Raw genomic sequence first — 22,206 nt, 5'->3', positions numbered from 1 at the left:
GGACATGGGGATTTGTTTAATGGGCACAGAGTTTCCGTTTTGCAAGATGAAAAAGTTCTGGAGATTGGTTGCCTAACAATGGGAATATACTACTAAACTGTACATGGAGAAGTGGTTGAGTTCCTCGAAGGCAGGGACTTTGCCTTGTACACTGTTTTATCCCCTGGCGCTAGGTTCTAAATCAGTATTTGTTCAATGAATAAATGAATTTTGCTCTAATTTGTAATCTCATGACTGCATGGAACTCTGTTGCCTGGAAGTTGCTTCATCTATTTAACTAATCCTCTATTTTGAGATATTATAGGTGGTGCTGCAATAGAACACTTCCATATGTTTCCCTTAAATATTTCTGCACTCTTTCTTTTGAGCTCCATGACTGTTGCAGCTTCTTAGCCATCCCCCTTCCTCTTTCCGCTCCTGGCACAGTTTGCATCGTAGATAGACATTTCACTCTCCTGTCCTTACCCTGAATGTGCAGAAACTAAATCCAAGCTCCTAACACCAAGGTATCTTTATTTCACCTTTCCCATGACTTCCCAGCATGGCTCAAAAATAAACTTTCCACTGTAAGCAGGTTACTCCTCCTGCCCCTTTCTCAATTATGCTCCAGTGTATGTTGTTTGCTTTTACTGAATACATTCCTATTTCTTTATCTGCCTAAATTCAACCTATCTTTCAAGTCCAGAGCCTGATCCTCCCGACTCTGTCAGGCCTTCCCTGAATCCAGTCTGTATGATCTTTTACTCTGCTCTATTTTTCTGGCATGTCTGTGTCTGTCATGAGAGGTAGGCCTGACTACCTTCTAGAACCTACCAGGGTTGGAGTTAAAATCTCATCAACCGCAACTTCCTGGAGCACAGAAACCTTTTAGAAATTTAAAAAATCTGAAAGAATTGGTCAAAGTCCTATGTAATTCTAGACACAAAGTAATAAATATTTTAAAAATTTAAGTGTTTTTCCATAGTCAAAATTTTTATGGAAAACAAGACAGATTTTTTTTTAGAGACTAAATAGCATATTCATGATAAAATATTTTCTTCTTCACACATATATTAGATAATACACACAGTATCTACATACTATTTTTCACATAGATAATTTTAATTCTTAAATCCCTATTTGAATCCTTGATTGATCACTACACAAGATCTGTTTCTGACTATTTTGTTGTTGTTTTAGACTTTGGCTTGTCATAAGATAAAACTATTAAGTATGAACTTATATTTAAAGGAATATTTCCTTCAGAAATTATTGTAAAATTATGGTAGGGTGGTATCCAAGTTATATAGTTTTGGGACTTTTACATAGGGGAGTAGGACACTAGGAAAATCATGAAGTGCACATTTCATTTTTTTTCTCAAGAATTTTCATATATGAGAAATCAAGTTAAAAATGAACAGAGAGGCCTGTCATGAAAGAAAAAAAAAATTGCAACTTGTGGACTGAGGGATGTGTGTTTCCGTGTGTGTGTGTGTGTGTGTGTGTGTGTGTACGTGTAGTGGGGAGGTACTTTCTCTCTGTGAGAATGCTGCTGGGAACTCCAGGCTGAGTTACCCAGACAGGAGCCGAGCAAGGAATGCTATAAAGAATAAGCTGGGTCTGTGAGTCATGCGTCTTTGCTCTTTGACCTCAATAATCTGCATCTTGAACTCAAGTCTTTTTCTCAGCTCCCACCTGCTTTCTGGTTGCCTGGTCTCTGCATCCTGATAAAACCCACTTACCGTCTTCCTCGTAGAGAAGGCCCATGTGCGCATGCGCCTCGGCCTCTCTCCTCCCACCGTCGATTTTGATCAATTGTGCAATCTGAAAACATCGTTCATAGAAGTGGTTCCTTACCCACTTGTCTTCAGCGTTATCGAAGAAACAGGCCAGAGCATACAAGTTATTATACACTTCTTCAAAGTGTCCTTCAAAAAGAGAAAAATACAAACTACATTAGAAAGAGGATGTCTCATGGCACATGCTTGGGAACGGCAAACCGATGCTGTGACATTTATTCCCATTTTATTGCTAAAAGTGTGGTTATTTTATAAATGTAATCTGAATGCAAAATTAAAATAATTACATAAGTTAATGGATATCCAAATAAACAAATCAACAAGTCTTTCCAGAAATGTACAACATACTAGAAATTGACATATGGTTTGGATTTAAATAGGGGACTTTATGTAAGACATGGACTGGAAATATCAATTAGCAGGGTACCTAGTTTTTCTGGGAGAAAGGACTGTCATTGGGTACTTTTCACATTGGAGCTTTAAAAATTGTTTTGAGATGGCAGAGAAAGTAATGCTTATTAAAATGACAAAATAATGTGAATGAAGAAAGCAGAGAGGAAATGGGAATGCTGCACTGTTTTCACCCTGAAGGGAAAAAAAAATCATAGGGTTTGATAGATATAAGAAATGATGATCAGGATACCTCTGTAAGCTGTACACGTTTTCTGATAAAGTTTCTAGCAACATAGGTTTTTCTGACAGTGTTAAGAAAGAGCAGACTTCTATGCTTCAATATTCTGGGTATTTTTTCCCCACTGAAAATGCATACATACTAAGCATTCCTTTTACTCAGATAGTTGTTAGTTTATTACTTGAACCCTTGTAGTTTCTCCCCCCCTGACTTATATGTATGCAAAAAGGTTTGTTAATAAATTATGAATTTTTCCTTATAAACTCCACTGCCATAGTAATAGAAATGTCTGTGGGGCTGGCGCTGTGGCTCAGTGGCAGAGTGCTTGCCTCACACTGGGTTCCATCCTCAGCACCACATAAAAGTAAGCAAATAAAATAAAGGCATGCTGTCCATCTACAACTACAAAAAAAAAAAACTTTTTTAAAAAAAGCAGTCCTATAAACCCCTCTCAAATGGTGAATGTGAACAAATTTATAATCTTTCTGTCTTTTTGCATTTATTCTGAAAGCACACTTGTAAATAGGTAGTGGCCTGAGTTACTGTTCTAAAACTTTTTTTTATAACAGTGATTGTGGAGTAGAATTCATTGATGCAATTGCTCACTACTACCAGAAGAGTCAGCCTATTTGTTCCTGAAGGTATTACAATAATGAAGAATATTGGGCTGGGGATGTGGCTCAAGCGGTAGCGCGCTCGCCTGGCATGCATGCGGCCCGGGTTCGATCCTCAGCACCACATACAAACAAGGATGTTGTGTCCGCTGAGAACTAAAAAATAAATATTAAAAATTCTCTCTCACTCTCTTTCTCTCTCTCCTCTCTCACTCTCTCTTTTAAAAAAATAATGAATATTGCATATTAATGAATCTCTAAGATTAAATCCAAAGGCTCAGAAAAGTGAAACAAGCTAAATACAAGGTGGTTGTCAAGAACTATAAATAAGTCATCCAGTGTTTCAACAGAAATTTTTAAAACCCGTGCCATTCCTTCACTTACACCTCTTATGTATATATTTATTCATCCAATGTAAATAGACCATGCAAGTCTATTTCTTAATATTTCATATTTCTTTGTCATATTTACTAATTAGAGAGTTTTATTCTTTTTGGATTGAGTAAAGAATTTCATATACTCTACTTAAATAAAATATTTTATATAAAGAATATTTTATATAAAATTTTAAAACTATATACATAATCCTGCAATAATTTTTCTATTTTTCAGTAAATAAACATTAATATAAAAATATTCCCAACATGTCATAAGCAATGTTTTTTTAAAAAGACAATGAGCTATACTTACATAAGTTATTAAGATACCATATTGAAAGATTACTTCTCAGCTAAGCTATTTTTCTGTTTGTCGTATGTATACTTTACATTCTAAGTAGCCTTTTTCCTTGCTTGTAGATCACTCTCTTGAATTGTCAGTAAGTATATTCAGAAGATGAAAATCAATTTTATTGTTGGTCTGTTACTTAAACACTATGCTCTCTAAAGAAGAGATTCCATAATGAAATAAATTTCAGAAGTATACACACAATATATGTAAGCATGAAAAGAGCTCTAATAAGTCCCGAGATAAATCAACCTTCTTAACTTCAATGATAGTTCACCAAACTTATTTTACCAGATAATTTTTTGTTTTTGTTTGTCTTTGCATAAAACTTATAATATATTTTGGAGCTTTGCTTGATTAGAACACACTTTATGTATATTAAACAAATATTACTGGAAAAAAATTGCTGCTCAACTCTTGGCAATAACTTAAAAGTCAAGCGTAAATAATGTTGGAATTATCTATTGATTCAGTTACCCATTACCATTATTGCCATCTCTTCCCCAACCCCATGGGGCTCAAGATCTTAATCATAATGTTACATACAGATGGTACGAAGATGATTCACAGCAATGGATAAACAGAAAATGTGCCAGGGACAAAGAAACCCTTCCAGGAGTGGAAAATCATTCAATAAGAAATGGCTGGCTTACTTTAAACACAACTTTGCTCTAAAACAGCAAGTGATATTTTGTTAAAGTTATTTAAATAACTCTAGATTACTGCTCTGTAAATCTCAAGAGACAGAAGTGACCTGAGACGACTATTGTTAGTGCCATAGTTTTGATTAAATGAACTTCATTGTGACCCTAGAGCGATGGTCTTTCCAATGAGAAGCAATGAGGTTTCTCAGAGACACATTATTTTAGGATAATTGTTTCAGACCCCTCTCCCCCACCATATGGGATGGAACCTTGAGATGCTATTCACAGATTTCTATGTTTTGGATACATGTGTATATATATATATATATATATATATATATATATATATATATATACCCACATGCACATATATATGCACACACATACATACATACACACACACACATATATACACACACTTGCCCATGTACATGTGTATGTTTTAAGATTAGGATTAACTCAAGTTATTAAAAACAAAAATGTGTATCTCATTTTTATGGGGCATTCCTTCTTCAAATCACAATTTTCCCTCAATTAAGTTCATGTGTTGACTGTAAGAAAAAATTACACACCTTCTTTACAAAGGACCATATAAATGCTTACATGTTATTCAACTGAATTTATTTCCACTAAACTTTTTTTGCAACATTTCTAATTTTCTGTATTTCAACTAGGCAAAAGCCACTGCAGTTTTTAGGAAAGAACTCTACAGACCATTTAGGCTGAACAAGAAGTAATTTTGCCCCATTTAACAAATGCAACCTTAGTTACCATGAATATGTGATAAACCGCTCTGTGAAGAAAATATTTCCTTTCATGACTGACCACTTGTGCAAGACTTTGTCTATAATGAAATTGGGATTTCATGAGTTTCAAATTGGAGGAATATTTTTATTTTTATGTATAGTTACGATTTTTTTAAATGAAAGATTAGAAATTAAAATGTGTTCTACCTTCAAGCAAACTATTTGGTATTTTGGTTTCTTTATCATTACAGAAGCCTTTATGACAAGTTGACTCACCTGTGACACTTTATGACAAGGCAGAGTTTTTGCTCATATTTATGCTGCTCAAATGAAAGCCCCCAACTCACACAGTGAATATGATGGAATTCAACTTGGAAAAGTGGCTACTGGGAGGGTTTTATCTTGACCAGTTGTGCTTCCAGCATCAGTATCACTTCAGAATTTGGGGCTGACATGGGAATGCAGGTTTTTCACAAAAGTATATTTTATTCCCGATAGTTAATTTCTTGAGAAATTATATAAATCACATTTTAAAGTTCACCAACAGACTCCATTTTAAAGTCAACCCGGCATTTGAATACTTTTCATGGTGTAAATAACCCAGTCCCATCTCAACCCCGCCACCCCCTCCACCCTAATTTGCTTGATGTGCTATTCACAGTTTGGACATCTTGTCGTCTTAAGTCAGGTCACACCTTGATGGGACTTTACTCTAGAAGCTGGGAGACTATGGCTGCCTCTGTGGCTGCCCCCGTCTCATCAGATGGCTCTATAGAAGCTGGGGGGCTAACAGAAATTTGTCCGATACCCAAAAATGGTCTGAAATGAAACACTGTCATGTCAAGGCCCAAGACTTTATTTTATTTTATTTTGAGTTCTATCATGTTTTCACCCAAAATGTTGAAGAAACGAATAATTTAGAACACCAAATTTATATGCCAAAATCTGGGACTTCCATTTTTTTCTTTAATTATAAGTGACCAATTAAAATGATCAATTCTTAAACATGTGACTGAAAAATATTTATAACAATACCAATATAATGATAATAGAGATGAAAATATTTTCTCCAATTCTTGACATATAACTTTCTGGAAAATATTAGAATACCAAAAAAAAAGGAATTATTAGAAATTATTCCATGGAAAGTATAAAATTAACAATTTTAACCACGATTGTGAATTGCAGGTACTTTGTATCTTCTCAGTATTCCCTAATATAAAATTTCTGATTCAAGTAACATGTCATGAGAAAAAACTTCAAAGCTTATTTACATAAATTCTGGAAAATCGGTATCATTTTGAAGCGACAGTGCTGTTCCAAAGTATCTCCTTAGCAAAAGTCAATAGGCAGATAAGGCTAAATCATGTAAACGTTAATAATTCATGATCTGAGAGATTTATATCTGTTGGAAAGTTCTAGAAGATGTCATCAGGTGCCATGGTTGTCTTCCCGGCTTGGAGTGACATCACCAGGAGACCCTACGTCTGGGCTGCCTCTTCATTCAGTGGTCCCTATTATTTGTCCCATAAATATGCTTAGTTGACTAGAGAGACCTGGGCTAAGTTGTCTCAATGTTTCCTGTGCACGCAGGAGACAATCTGGAACCTTCCCTAGGGGACCTGCCCACCCTCTCTCCACCTACCTTTCCTCTCGGTGGCCTCGGCCCTGGTCAGGTGGTGGTATAAGTAATCTAGTTTATCTAGCTGATCCTCCAGGGGCTTCTGTGTCCAGAAGATGGACCTGCGTCGTGCAGCCACCCTCAGGGTCTCCCACTGCTCCATCAGAGCAAAGAGCTCAGTGAAGGACTCGTGATAACCCTCCCGCAGCATGTCCACGCAGATGTTCTTCTTGTACGAGTTCCTGTAGCTGGGAATAAGAATCAGAAAGCTCAATGCCTCGTTTTAGTCCTTTCAATCTGCCCCGTGTTTTCATTCTCTGATAATTAAAGGCTGAACAGTGTTTCTTTCTTTTTTTTTTCTTCCCCTCAGTGAAAGCACTGAAAACTATCAAAAGATCTTTGCCTCAGACACTTATAATTGAACTACTTCAGTTTAATGAAAGATGCCAGAAGCTATCTAAATACAGTAATTTTAATGAAATTGCATTATAAATATATCCGTTCCAGAGCTGGGCTCTCTTTGATAAGGACAATAAGCTAGTTCACTGACAGTATTAAAAAATACTGGATACACCAGCCTTCCACCCAAACAAGCCAACCCATCCAATCAGAAAAGTACAATAAGCCGGGCAAAGATCACATTTGCTATTTAATATCAAAGCAACATCCTCCCTGTATTTGGCAGTTTTGTTGTATGTTATGGAAGTTGATCATTCATTCATTCATTCATTCATACATAATGATTTATTGAACTCTATCGCTATATATACATATCATCATATATACTGATATAAACTTTACATACATTTATATATATATATATATATATATATATATAAAATTATTTTCAGGTAGAATTAAGTTATTGGTTTTGCTAATTCATTGCTTAGTTTCAGAACTCAGGAGGCTGAAGTAGGAGGAACACTTGAGCTCAGGAGTGTGAGACCACCCTGGGTAATAGCAATATCCCAGCTCAAAAAACAATGATGAATACAAATCCTAACTTTAATAATAAACCATATGCAAGGACATTGACAGAGGATAGTTCATCTACTCATTCAATGAATCACTATTGCATTTCCTACTAAGTACCATCCAGTGTTCTAAACACTCAGTATTCTTGTGAAGTTGGCATTCTAGTGGGAAAACACAATCCCATAATTAAGAAATGAAAAATAATGACTGAAAATGTCTACATAAGAAATATACAAAATTATGGTATGTGGTGGCTATTCACCTATCAAAAAGAACAACCAGATAGCAATATATATTAATAATATAGAAAATTAATAGAAAGATATATATGATATATATATATATAAGCTTTTGAAAAAAAACCCCGAGAACTCAATATTTAGAAAAACTGATATATGATACTATTGGCAATAAAAATTTCAGTGTAGACTGGGAAGAGCTCAGAATTAGTCAGAATACCCATTTGTCCCAACCTCCCTGGTCTTCATTTCTTCTCAATTGTAAAATATACACATTCATATCTGCCCTTCCTACATCGCAGGATTTTTTCAGGAACAAGATGAAATTAAGTGAAAATGCTGCGGGAATGTGAAGCTCCTGGCTGCCATTCGATTCACCTGTGGAGTTTCCACAGAAAAACTGCCCAGGTTCCATTTGCCAAGAATTTCTCATTCCGCGAATCTACTTGGGTAGAAATCAAGAGTGGTGAGTGGAGAGTCGGAGATATGGAGGCTTTTATTTTTGTCTTTATGTATCTATTTTTAAGTGGGATCCAGACAATGAAGAGACCTCATGGTAAAGCAATGGTAAGAAACTCAGACTCAAAGCAAAGAGTGATGGAGAGTCCTGGAAAGGCTGAGTCCCAATGGACAGGGTGTGACTGCTTTTGAGAAAAGGCATCTGGAAGGAATGACTCTGAACAGCAGCGCTCCCCCACACCAGCAGCCAGTCTGTTGTACCAGCTCATAGAGTAAGGAAACCACATTCCTGGGTCAAAAGATCAACAGCTACCATTCGGTTTGAGCCAAGAAATATTCAAAACAGGGAGAGTAAATTTTGGAGTGACCGTTTTTTATTCTCCTGTTTGTCCCTCTAGTTGAAATAGAAGAGGAAAATGGAGACAGAAAGACCATGTTCTCCCTGCTCCCCTTTATTCCAGTCAAATACCAGAGGGGTGGGGGAGAAGAACAAGCCAGCAACCTGTGAAGTTCAGTGGGATCTAAGTGTGGAAGACACTGGAACCTGCTTCTTGTGTGAGAGTCTTGAAGGTAGGAAGATTACCAACATCCCCACTGCCCACCTCCCCATGCACCGGGCACAAGAAGGCAGGGAGCCATCAAGGGTTTGTAGGCAGAAGAGAACCAGAGAACCAGAACCAGCCCCATGATGTCCCACAGTTCTTCAGTGGTAATGGTGTGACATTATGAAAAAATGTCATAACTCTTCAGAGGGCTCCACAGATAACACTAACGGAAGGGGAAGGTCACTGTGTCTGCCGCTGTGTTATCCAGCCTTAGCCAGGGATGTGTGCTGAGAGGCTCATGGTGAGAGTCTCACTGGGGTTGGAAGGATGGCACAGCCATGATTGAAATGGGCAGCACCGGGAGCCTCTGAAAGGCTTCAGGCCAGCATACTGCCAGAGCTGATAAACAAGGATGGACTGGGGACAGTTGCCTGCACAGGATGCCACAGCCTAGAGATGCGAACGTTCAGCTATAAGTCAGAGAGAACTCACATCACAGTATTTTGAAAATAGAGAATCTACTTTTTGCCTAATCTTAGGCAGCCAAGGTTACCTGGCTCACTGGACTGACAAGTTCAAGATCAAGGTCCCTGGGATTATCCCGACCTTCTCTCCTTCTTGTTCCCTGCTAGTGGCCTTAGGGCTCCAGAGACCATGTTCACTTTCAAGAAGAAAGTAGAATGTGAGGGGGCATTGACTGTGTCTTTCCTTATTTTGGGGAAAAACAGAATCATTCCCGTAACTCCTAGCAGATTTCTACTTTTGGACCCTTTGTCTAGAACTGTGTCATATGACATCCCACTCTCCCTTTGCTGCAAGGAGTCTGGAAACCCAAATGGCCTGACTCCTCTTGGGCACAGTGATGTCTCAACCCAATTTGAGCTGTGTAAGCAAAGAAGAAAGAGGACTGGGGACTGGATGGGCAAAACAGTGATAATGACAAGTTCCTCCATGAAAATCTGAAAGTAAATTCTGTCATATGCCGTTACCCTGCCTGCTCCCCACATTGACAGATAAAATGCAGAATGCTCAGTTCAATTTGAATGTCATATAAATTACAAATGATTTTCTTTTTAGTATTAGAATCCCCTAAGTATTTCATGGGACATACACACACACACACACACACACACCCCACCTGGTTTTTTGAAAGTGAAATTCAATTCATGTATTTTTATTTGCTAAATCTAGTAACTCTACTTCCTTCAGCCCCCTTCAGTACAATGCTGTTTCTGTATTGGAAGATAGGGTGAGGAGGAAGATGTTTTAGAATCTTGAGCAACCTGAGAAATTGTGGAATTGGACTGACTACCTAAGAGTGACAAGATTGGATTTTTACACTAGGGAGGATCAAGGCTCAGGGCCAGGAATTAAAATTAAGTTATAAAAAAATAAAGACTTTCAATTTAGCATCCTTGAGTTTGTGACTCTGGAATTCACACCTGATCCAAGAGAAGGGATGGGAGGAGGGTGAAACTGGGAGTAGGGAGAAAAGATGGGAAACTCAGGTGGCCGTGGACGGAAGAGGCTACGGGGGCTGGAACTGGGGTACAGGCAGGGGGCTAAGTAGGGTTAGGTGGATCCAAAAAATACTTAGAAGATAAAAATATTGAGTACTTGGTGGCTGAATGGCTGTTGGAGGTGAAGGACAGGAAGGAGCTTGGACGATGACCAGGTTTTCTGATTGAGTAATGAGTAATTGGTAATTTGCTAAAGAGGGCAACATTTGCTACTGGGAAAGATAATGAATTTGGATTCAGATAGCTTGAGTTTGGGAGTACCCAAGGGTTCTTGCAAGTGGTCCCCCAGAAGGCAGTTTGTGGGGTGACGTGGAAGGCCTCTGACGACACAGCCTGGAAACCTAACCTTGCTTCAGAGGAACAATGCCAACTTCAGATGCTCATGCATTGGCTGCCAGAATGTTTTCCTACGAGTGAAGAAAGCCTGCTGCAGCAAAAATAAAGAAAAGGACCACGAAGTAAAAGTTAAACAGTGACTTCAAACAATGAAAATATGCACTGGGCAGAACAGTTGGGAGGTCATCTCAGTTCTAACCCTAATCCAGACAGAGATGTAGAAAATCACTCTCCAGATCCTTCTGCCTTCACATGGGAAATGAAGGGGGATCTGGCCCATCCAGCATGGAGCCCTACTTCTGCCTTGGCACACCTGAAATACTTCTGCAACTAGCCAGCCTTATACGTGGGATAGGAATTCAAGGACTCCCTAGTCAGGGGGTAGATTATTGACCCAAATTAGAGGGAGACTCAGTCTTTCCCATGAGCTGGAATGCTGAGGCAAGCAGCACAGGTGTGGGAGAGGCAGGAGCCCTGGGCAGCTGGACTGGACAAGATTCTCCAGTAGTCTTCCTACCTACATCCATGCAAGGGGCCTGTGTCTTGTCCACTTCTTCTGAGCTAGGTTCTCCCCCACATTCCACCAGTCACCTAACATCCTTTCCATAAAATCATTTCCACTTAATTTAGTCAGAATGGGGTTTCATTGCCTTTTGACCAAAGAACACTAAGTGATTCAGAAGAAGCTGGACTAGGAGTATTTCCAACATATCTTTCAGCTTCAAAATGCAAACGATATATAGCATTGATTTTTAAAGATTTCTAGTAATTTTTTTGAAAAGGTCATTTTTTTTGCAGAAGATATACCAAATAAGAATATGTTTAAATATGTATATATAACTTTATTGACACCATTTCTATTTTGTACACACCTATATGCATGTACAAATGCACCTGTAAGCCATTAAGCCTCATGAGTAATATTTGAGAGCAAGAAAGAATCATAGTTATTTACTAAATAGGTTTCTACTAAACCTTTAAAGTAAGGCAAATTATTTAATCTGAATATCTTAATTTATTAAAATGAATTGATTCTTGGAAAACAAAAATACATGGCAATTTTCATTATTATATTTGGATTTCTCAGATTTTTTATTTCTTAAGAGACAACCACAGTTGAAATTCACTTTCTTTATGAAGAGGAAAATAAATAGAAATGTAAACAAGATCCAAATTCATTATTTAAATTGTTATTCCATTTGGACGTAAAGATTTTAGTCTTTGGTTTCATTTATACATTAAATTTAGTCTAAATTAAGATGTTGCTTTTAAGCATCAGAAGAAGAACAATTTCTTTGACTCTAAACTGCCCTACAAGATGAAAATTAAGAATTCTGTTAAAAATTATGAAGAAATTTACTATGATGGGATTTGGGGAGGGTTCTGACAGAAAAAAAAAATATATATATATATATCACTCACAAAAGTAGGAGTGGGGACATTGATAGACACTCTGGGCATCCATAAATCTACATCGTGAGGAAGATCTCTACCTCAGCAGGTACCTCAGGCTGCATTGGGATCAGGGAAGCAGCTGGAGAACAGACTTAAGATAGAATAAGGGAGTTGCACATTTCATACAGGTTTTACTGCCTTTTAAAGGCATTGTTCAAGAAATTTTGCTAAAACTATCATAGTTTATATCAAAATTTCCCTAAAAAAATGACAAGTTTTTAAAAACATCTAGAAACTGACAACAAAATTCAACAATCCGGCTCGAGCTTCATAGCAGCTGAATGTGTGGAGGTGCTGGGAAATGCGGGGTGTGCTGGTCTACAGGCACAGAAATATGACATGGATTTTAAATTCCTCCTTCAATAGCTACTATTTTCGGAACTCCCACAATGTGTCAGGCACTGTGTAAATATCACTTCTAACTCACTCCACAACTGTGTTAAGTACTACTTTAATTTATACAGATTTAAAAACAAACAAACAACAATAACAAAACACACACACACACACCTCTCTCCAGCGATCAGTGAGGCTGTGAACTGCCCCAAACCACATAAGCTAATAAATGGCAGAGTTGTGATTCACACCCAACCCTCTTTGACGTCTTCGGATTGTGAATTCTTTCCACTTCCCAGATTGCCTCCTGGGACATCAACTATTGTTGCTTTTCCTCCTCTTTTCCTCCTGCCCATTCTTACAACGTTCTATTTATTTGCATTGACCATTTAGGAATTTGACAAAATTTGACAATTATGATGTAATCTCCAATTTGAAAGCCGTTCTCTTTATCCATGCTAATCCATGTTTATGTTGGATTGGGAGCAGAGATCAGTATCATTCTGTGGCTCTCCCAGAGGATCCCCCTCTTTTAAAGGAGGGAGCAGACGCTAGTAGCATTCATGAAAAGCAAATTAAATAGATATGATTCCCACTCAAGGGTGTAACAGCTACCAGGATAAACCACTGACAAACAGTTAAAAGGGTAAAAAGTGCATACTTCTACAAACCCAGAAAAGATAAATAGGTGAAATGAATAGGTATAACAATTTATTTTATCTTATCCCCACCTAAATTAATGCATAAACCGAGAAGTTGACTTTAACAGTGTAAAGCATTATCACCTATTCAAATAAGCACAAATACATTTAACATATTTCTTCCGGGGACAAACTGAAATTATGGTAACAAGGTGAAGCTTCACATTCAGTCAAATATTTCAAACCATTCAATAAAAAAAACATACTTTAAAACAAGAGCATAAATTTTTAATTTAATCTGACAAATATAAACTCAAAAGATATGTAATAGCTAATCAAAAGTCAAGATAATACTTTTATTCCATTAAGTTAATATTTATAAGTCACTAGTGGGTTATCTGTGTCAGTTATAACAGTCTTACATTCAGATCGTAGGGATAAATGTTATTGGAATCACCTACGGGATAATTACATTGACTTAAATTAATACTTAAATAGCTTCAGTTAATATAATTTCCATGAAATAAAGAGAATCATTATTCCTACACATACTTTTCAGTGTAGGTAGATATTACATATAAAAAATTTTTAAAAAGTTATTTTCTGATATATGCAGACTGATAATGATTTTGTAAGTTCCTTGGGTATGTGTAATCATTTTTAGAAAATGGTAATTGTTTTTTTCGCCCAAAGCTAACACAATGATATAGCATTTCGCTTGCCACATAAATAAAGAAAAAGAAACTAGAAAAAAATTGTGTTTGGAATGACTTCATTTTAAAAACATGTAGAATTACAATGAAAATTGAAAGTATTAATTTTTTTTACACCTTTAGTTTTATATTATTTGTCATAGTACAGATCACTACTGATTAACAATTGTACTGCCATCTCATATAATGCATGTGTATGTATTTGTAATAAAATGGAAGAGTAAGGAAATTTAAGATTTTAAGACTTTTGTTTTATATGTAATTCAAAACAGCAAGAAAAAGAAGTTTTAATATAAAAAAGTTGCTTAAATGTAAAGAATTCCAATGAGTTGACTGGTCTCTGGGGGCATCTACTGGAAATTTAGCAAACTGCAGTCACATCATGTAAATTTGATAACTTTCATTAACTGTCTTAATACAGATATTATTTTAATTGATATGCAAATAAGATGATATTCAAAGAATATAAATGCAAAGTTATGCATGGATTCTATATCACCCATGCAGAACTGCAAAACAAGTAGCTGTCTATGAGACCACTTACCAAATACTGCACTCTATTTATATATTTTAAAATGTAAATACAGCAGGTGGCATCTCACAGATTAACAGTTTTCAAATCATTTCATTCTCATTTTTGGAAAATTAGAAAGATATTATAGAGATAAGCATTCATATATTTAATGAGGCATTTTTATTAACTGAATAAAATGCATATAAAAGTACTTTCAAATTGTTATGTCTTCTCTCTGAAACAAATTCACTTTGCATCTCAGTACATCCACCGATCACAAATAACATGATGATCAACTGCTTATTTTCTATGACTTAGCTTAATGACTACATGTTAATATTTCAAAAAGTAGAATTTTCTTACATCAGAATCAGAATCCTTCACTACAATTTGTCATTACAATTTGAATTAGTTATTAAAAGGAACATTATTAATTCTCCTAAACACTTCAAATAATGAACACAATACAACCATTTGAGCTTATACACAGTTTTAAGATTTAAAAAAATAGCTCTTTTCATAATATTGTGCAGTTATAACTAATCACAAAAAAAGCTCAATAGCATAACCTCTATAATATTATTTTCTTTGTAAAATTTGTTGGTGATTTTTTATGAGAGAAAATAAAAATACTTGGATGTACAAGTATTGTGCTATATATATTATATGATCATGATTTTATATATTGCTATATAAATAATTTAATTATAATTTTATATAAACTTTCCTTGAAAGACTGAATGGAACATTTTAGCTTCATTCCAAAATCCCCTCATTTATGTACTAATTTATACTTTTTTTGGAAAACTTCATTAGAATGTCTGTCCAAATAAATATATCACCTTGAATTGTATAAATTGTAAAAAGCAAGTCAAAATTAAAAATACTATCAATAAATCAGAATATAAATGTAGTAGGATTTTTGTTTCAGTCTAACTTTGGATAGCTAGACTAACTTCATAATTTTAATCAATAAATAAAATCTACCCCCAGAAGATTATAAAATAGAAATTTTATGTGGTTTTCTAAACAGTTGTAAGTTTGCTAATTTGAATTTTTAGAAAAACTTACAAATGAAAATTTTGCTTTATAATTTTACAAACTGCAAATTCTTATCTATTAATAATAAAATTTAGGAAACACAACTTTCAAAATTTTAAAAGTATATACAAATTGAAATATACCATTTGGAAAAAAAATATTTAAACCAAGTTCAAACTTGAATTCCTTTTAAAGAGACATAATAAGGTTAATAATTAAGGAATGAAGTCTACCTCATAGAATTTTGTAACTCAGACTATAACTAATATAATTCTTTCAACAAATAATATATTGAACAATTTTGTCAACACAGTAAGAATTCATTTCATGGGTTATTTTATTTTAGGACACATGGATTATTTGTGTCAAATGGAAAAAAATATTTCACAGTTTCAATTGTTAGCATGGATGCTTAGTGTTAGCAGAAGTCACTTTTTGGGAGATCAAATCAATGAATGTTTATAAATCAAATAATAATTTTGCTGGTGATAATCACCAGATAATCAGAGGAAAGACATGGTATTTTTGCAGGCGGTATGAGGCTGCAACTCTTCCAATGGCTTTAAATAATTCCCTTAATAATATAAAGACATTTTTAATGTGCACATCCTGTTAAAAATGATTTACTCAAGTGATTTCCATTCAATCAAATATTTGAAGTACCGTGGCTCTCATCCATCGGAAATGAATAAACTATGCACCTGTCAATATAAAATGTCACCACAATATTTATCCATGAAGCTGTCACACCACATTTTGACAATCATTTTCTTTATTGAAAAATCTCAAACCAAAACATATTTTTTAAAGTTTTTCTTTAGAAGTTTGGTGTAAAGAACTGGGAGAGGGGCTGGGGATGTGGCTCAAGCGGTAGCGCGCTCGCCTGGCATGCGTGCGGCCCGGGTTCGATCCTCAGCACCACATACCAACAAAGATGTTGTGTCCGCCGAGAACTAAAAAATAAATATTAAAAAATTCTCTCTCTCTCTCTCTCTCTCTCTCTCTGTCTCAAAAAAAAAAAAAAAACTGGGAGAAAAGCTCCTCATATGAGGTCAATTATATACACAATTTTTGTATACAGTCATTATTTGCAAACTCCTTTGAGAAATTCAAACTTCTTTACAAAAGAATGATTTCAACTAAAGGTCAGACACGGAAAGATGTGAACTGAATGCCATCTTTAAAGAAGAATTTTCAGGGAAAGTATTTTCAGAATCCAACATGAACCCAAGCCCCTTTGACCAAAGGAGACCATTGTATGGATTCATATCTTTTTGTTTTGTTTTGTTTTCAAATTACATTGTAACTTTCAACCATCAGAAAAGCAATAATACTAAGCTAAAAAATAAAACCTCAAAATGAACTTAGTTCTTAAACTGAGTTATAATAATAAAAAAGAAATCTGAGTAAGTAATGCAATTCTGTTAGATTCTGTGTTTATTACGATGATAGAAAACATGAAAATAAGGGAGAGAACAAAAAAATGAGCTTTTTAATCTCATGACTATAAACACCAGTAAACATGATAATGCTAGTTCATCAACTGAATATTCTTGTCTAAATTAATATTGACAATTTTTATTAACATAAACCTCATGGTATTTGCTCTGAATTTTGAGACACAATTTTGTGACACTCTCCAAATTTTTTGAAATTCTCTTATTTAGGATTTTTTTTCCTGTCAGATAACACTGCCTAACATTTTCTTTCAATTCTCTATACATCTCTACAAACAACAACAATAATTTAAAAAACTACTACTTTTCCATATAAATCGAGTGAAATATCACTCACTTTTAATAAAAATGGAAAGCTGGAGAATATAAAAATCAAACTTAGCAAAAACAACAAGTTGCTTTAAAAAGAAAAACTTTGGCTCACTGTTTTTTTTTTTTATATTACTAAAGTGTGTCATGCATTTTATCTTTGCAAGAGTTTGACGAGTTTTGCAAGTAAAATTCTGTTTCCTCTACACTTGCTAATAGTCATGAGAATCTGTAGTTTGCACCTTCCCATTAAAAATGTATTGTATTTTTTGAAATTATTCACCCCGCCTTTTATCCAGATCATGTCTTTGAAAGGAGGAAGTAGATAATAAATGGAATAATTCATGATTTCCCATTAAATATGAAACTTTCTTTTGCAGAGTTTAGAAAATGAAGTTCTACATAATGTACAAAAGTTGATTAGAACTTTTTTTTTTAACCTTTTCAAGAAAAAAACCTTTCACATTAAACAACTGCAGGAGGGGGTTTCTTTGGGAAAAGTAAACCAATCGATTCTTTACAACTATAGTTTTGTGCTATCTATTCTAATGTTGCTTCCTTAAAATATATATTCCTGCACAATTCTTAAAAGTATTAAAAGATTGGCAAGAAAAATAGTATACATTTGGCTATAAATGTGACAAATACTTAAGAGAAAGATTACATGTTTAAAATACAAAGGGAAAAGTCACATAAATTAAAAATGAAAACAAAACATTATTCATGCTCTTTTCAGCAATGCAATGAAAGATAGTATAAGGGTAAATAGCAAAATCTGCATTTAGATTTCTCATATTATGACATTTCTTCTAGAGAGGTAATGATACTTTGTTATGAGAAAATAATATATTTCTCATAATATATTATTGTTTTGTTTTTACAAACTCTTTGTTGGCACTCTATTAACTACACTCTTTTGCCCTCTGCCTTTTTTCCCCTTTGATACAATCAGAAAGTATTAAGCCAAAATGATATCTAGTTTCATTCCAGCTTTATCATTTTATATTTCTTGGGTAAGAAATCTGTAGTAATTTAACTAAAGAGAAATGTCAAACTCTGACTATTTAAGGACAGCAGTTGACCTCATTTCTTTGAGTTTTAAAGTTTCTATTGTAGGAATAGTGCATCATTTTAGTAGGCATATTTAAATTTTTCCATATAGAAAAATAGAGAGAATATTTTCCCCCATTAAACTTGAGTGTTCAAGAGTTAGTACCAAACTGTACACTCTCTGAAGAAATCGTTCACACTCTGTGCTACTTTAATTAATACAACAAAGGTGTACACTGCACATGTGAACAGTGAAGTCACAATTTCTCATCGTCTATACATACCCAATGATCAAACTTCCAGAACACAATGAAAACAAAAGTAGGTTGATGATTCTGATGTTTTGGCCACACAATATCCATGTATAAATATCTCTTTCTTCTAAACAGTACATTAATTTTAGTGCAGCTAGCTCAAATATTTAGAAAACTACCAGTTCTAAATTAGGAAGACAGATTTACAAAATCAAAAATGTGCATCAATAAGAATATTGTAAAAATAAAAGGAAGTATTTGCAAGAAGATGAAAGAGCTTTGAATTCAAACATAAAAATATACATAAAATAGATACATAATAGGAACATATGTTCACTTCTTGGTATTTCCATATAGTGCTGCAAATATCAAGGAAGGGAAAGTTTGCAATGTTGTTAATATCAGGCAAAATAGAACTCAAGCAGAAACAAAATTAAAGGAGCATATAATTATATCAGATTCATAAATGAGATTCAAATTTACAGAAAAATACAGCAGGTGGTAAACAACATATCTAATAACAGTCTCAAAGTATATAAAATGAACAGAAAGATAAAAAGAAATTGATTTTAATGTTTTTTTTTAGAAACTTACAGATAGAGGGAAAATTATTTTAATAACAATTGCCTAGGTTGATAGAAATAACAGGCTCAGACTAATTATTAGAATATTACAGATATTTCTATATGAATGGTCTAACAAATAAGTAGAGAATATATATTTATTTTCCAAACATAGAAGAAACATTTATGAAAACTGGCCATACACTAGTCACACTAGAAATTTCATAAACTGATATTATATATGGCAAATGTACAGTGTAAAATAAAGATTCACTTCCTACTCCTGCAGTACCTACAAAAAAAGAAAAACAAATACCCCAAAAGCATTCACTTTCAGACTCATCAATATATTTCTAATTTATTCATTTTCTAAAGGTAAAAACCACTGTGGAAATTTTAACATATTTAGAATTTTAAAAATACATAAAAATTAAATCATGCAGGAAGAAATCATTGCAGTTTTGAAAAGGAAGCTTATAGGAGTGGTTTGTTAAAAACCACTATCAACTGATACCAGAGAAGCAGTTAGCTTTCAACTCAGGATGCTAGGAACAATCCTAATAAAACAAACATAATGAAATAAACCCATACAAAGAACAAGAAAGGACATATTAAGAGTCAAATCACAAATCAATAAGAGAACAAAAATTAAATTTATTAAAAAAAGTGGTTTTGTGAAAAGATAAATTTTTTCAAATATTATCAGGAAAAATGAAAATAGCTGTCATCAAAAACAGTGACAGGAATAAAAAAGTAATATAACTTCCAATTATAATCATAGTCATAGGTGCCTTTTAGGCTTAGCAATGTGACAAGTGCTGTTCTCAATTCTTTGCATGTAATTATCTTATTTAAAACTTATAATGTTTTTTAATGAAATAGGTACTCTCATTATTCTCTCCATTTTACAGATGACTCTGGTACAACACGTTTAATTGACAAGTGAACGTCACACACCCTGTGAGAAATGAAGCTGGGGTATCGGTTTAGGTAATCTGCTTCTAGAGCCCATGTGGTTAGCCATTATTATCTTTATACTACCTCAGAGAAACACAGAATATTTCAATTGATGTACAGGAGATTTAAAGATTATTAGAAAATATGCTGAATTTTATCACAACAATAAAAAAATCTATAAATATAGGCACATTATAAAAAAAATTATTAAAATTAGTTAGAAAAGACTTTTAGAAGACCAATTGCCATAGAAGACTTAGTCCTTTCTCCCAGAAATCCTTCCAACCCAAGAACTAAACTGTTTTCACATGGTAAGTTCAAAGTTTATTCATGATTAAGAAACATATATGGCATGATGAATCCCACTATTATGTAAAATTATACACCAATTTAAAAAAGCAACATAGCAACTCAAAACACATTTCTTATGTTGATATTGTGTAAATACTAAAAACCTGTGGGGAAAAAGCCTTTTTGCAATATATTCATTTCTACTAGAGTAGAAATGTGAAGGAATGCTGCTGTCACTGATATAATTTAACATTGAAAATGATGGTTCTTGATAAGGTGGGACTCAATATTTTAATGCTATCAATTCTCCTAGAATAACATAAATTCCATGTACTCCCCATAAAAATTCAATGATATTTTACTGACTCTTGACAAGAAAATCCTAACATTCACACAAAATAGTAACGTACAAGGAAAAAAATGATCACTTGGAACAAAAAAGGGCACTGTCTGCAAGATAGAAATGTATTTCAACTAGATTAAGGAAATAGTTATAATGAAAATAAATGCAAATAGGTGAACAGAATATGTATGTTCACGTATGTGTATGGTTTAAATATATACACATGAGAATTTGTCATTAAATATAAGTGGTGTTTCAGGTCGGGGAAGGATTTGGAGACAATCGTTTATTGGCAAATTTTGCTGGCTTTATTTCTTAAATTAATATTTTCATGATACACATAACATATATAACATGTTATATTGCCTTTCTACATTTAATAGTACATTTAAATATCAGTTTCCTGATTACTTCTTATCCTTGACATATGTGACAGGTTTATAGTAACATCATCACTAAGATCTTTTAGGTGCTTATTTCTATCACTTGCTACAGCAACTTCATAGACATTTAATTTGGACTTCTGATTTAGATGCTGTTTTCCAGATTGTATAGCCTTCTTTACCTTAAATTCTATACCCCCACTCCCACTTCAGTTTAACCATTTAGGGAGTGGGGACAAGAAAAAACTGCAGAAGCAGAGTCTGTCAGAAGACGTGTTAGTCTATGTGGCTCCCCGTTTTTGATGGATAATTTATCTGAATATGCAATTCTAGAGTAAAAATGATCATCCTTCCGATTTTGAGGACATCGTCCTTTTTCTTCCAGTGCTACACCTAGTTTCGAGTGTGTACAACTGTGATGATAGTGTGATATTTATTTTTTATGGCAACTTCTTCCCCCACCCCTAGAACTTCTAGCATCTTTATATAATGTTCTGAAATTTCACAAGGAAGTACCTAGGTTGGGTAATTTTAATTTAGGGTATTTTGTTTTTTCCTTTATGGTTACTATAGGAGCCCATTTCATTCTAAATATATTTGAGTGTTTTTCCACTTGAATCAAAAATAATTGAAGTTGATATGTGTGGCCTTTCTTTTTCTCTGATTAGTCTGACTAAAGATGGATCAATTTTTTTGATCTTTCCAAAGAACCAGCTATAAATCTCATTGATTTTCTCTATCATTTGGTCATTTCTCCTGAAGGTCCATACTTCCAATGACCTAAATTAGGTCATTTGATCATTTCTCTATCATTGAGGTTATTGGAGGTATGCATCCTCAGGAATATACCTTCAGTCAGCTAAATTCTTTCCAGTAGGCCCCTTCTTTTAAAGATTCCACCAATTCCCAATAGCACCACAGGATGGTGAGCAAGCCTTCATTTCACTATTCCTTTCTCTCTTTTAACTTTAAATTTAATTTGCTTTCTTTTTCTAACTTTGTAAAAGAGAGGTTAGAGTATTGATTTGAATATAAGCACTTTATACTCTAATTTTATATATACTT

General features: G+C 34.3%; 1 protein-coding gene across 1 annotated transcript in view; it reads right to left on the bottom strand.

Moving 5' to 3' along the window:
- TTC29 (tetratricopeptide repeat domain 29) overlaps nucleotides 1-22,206 on the bottom strand; it is a gene marked incomplete at both ends in the record, with an annotated part of 222,133 nt that overhangs the window by 178,060 nt on the left and 21,867 nt on the right. The window contains 2 exons of the mRNA XM_081303697.1: nucleotides 1,722-1,907; nucleotides 6,785-7,008. Of these exons, the coding sequence (XP_081159823.1) occupies nucleotides 1,722-1,907; nucleotides 6,785-7,008 (410 nt within the window). The remainder of the gene's footprint in view (nucleotides 1-1,721; nucleotides 1,908-6,784; nucleotides 7,009-22,206) is intronic.

This window comes from Spermophilus citellus (genome assembly GCF_964194105.1).
Source record: "Spermophilus citellus genome assembly, chromosome: 8".
Classification (NCBI taxonomy): Eukaryota; Metazoa; Chordata; class Mammalia; order Rodentia; family Sciuridae; genus Spermophilus; species Spermophilus citellus.
This window is presented reverse-complemented; position numbering and strand designations above follow the sequence as displayed.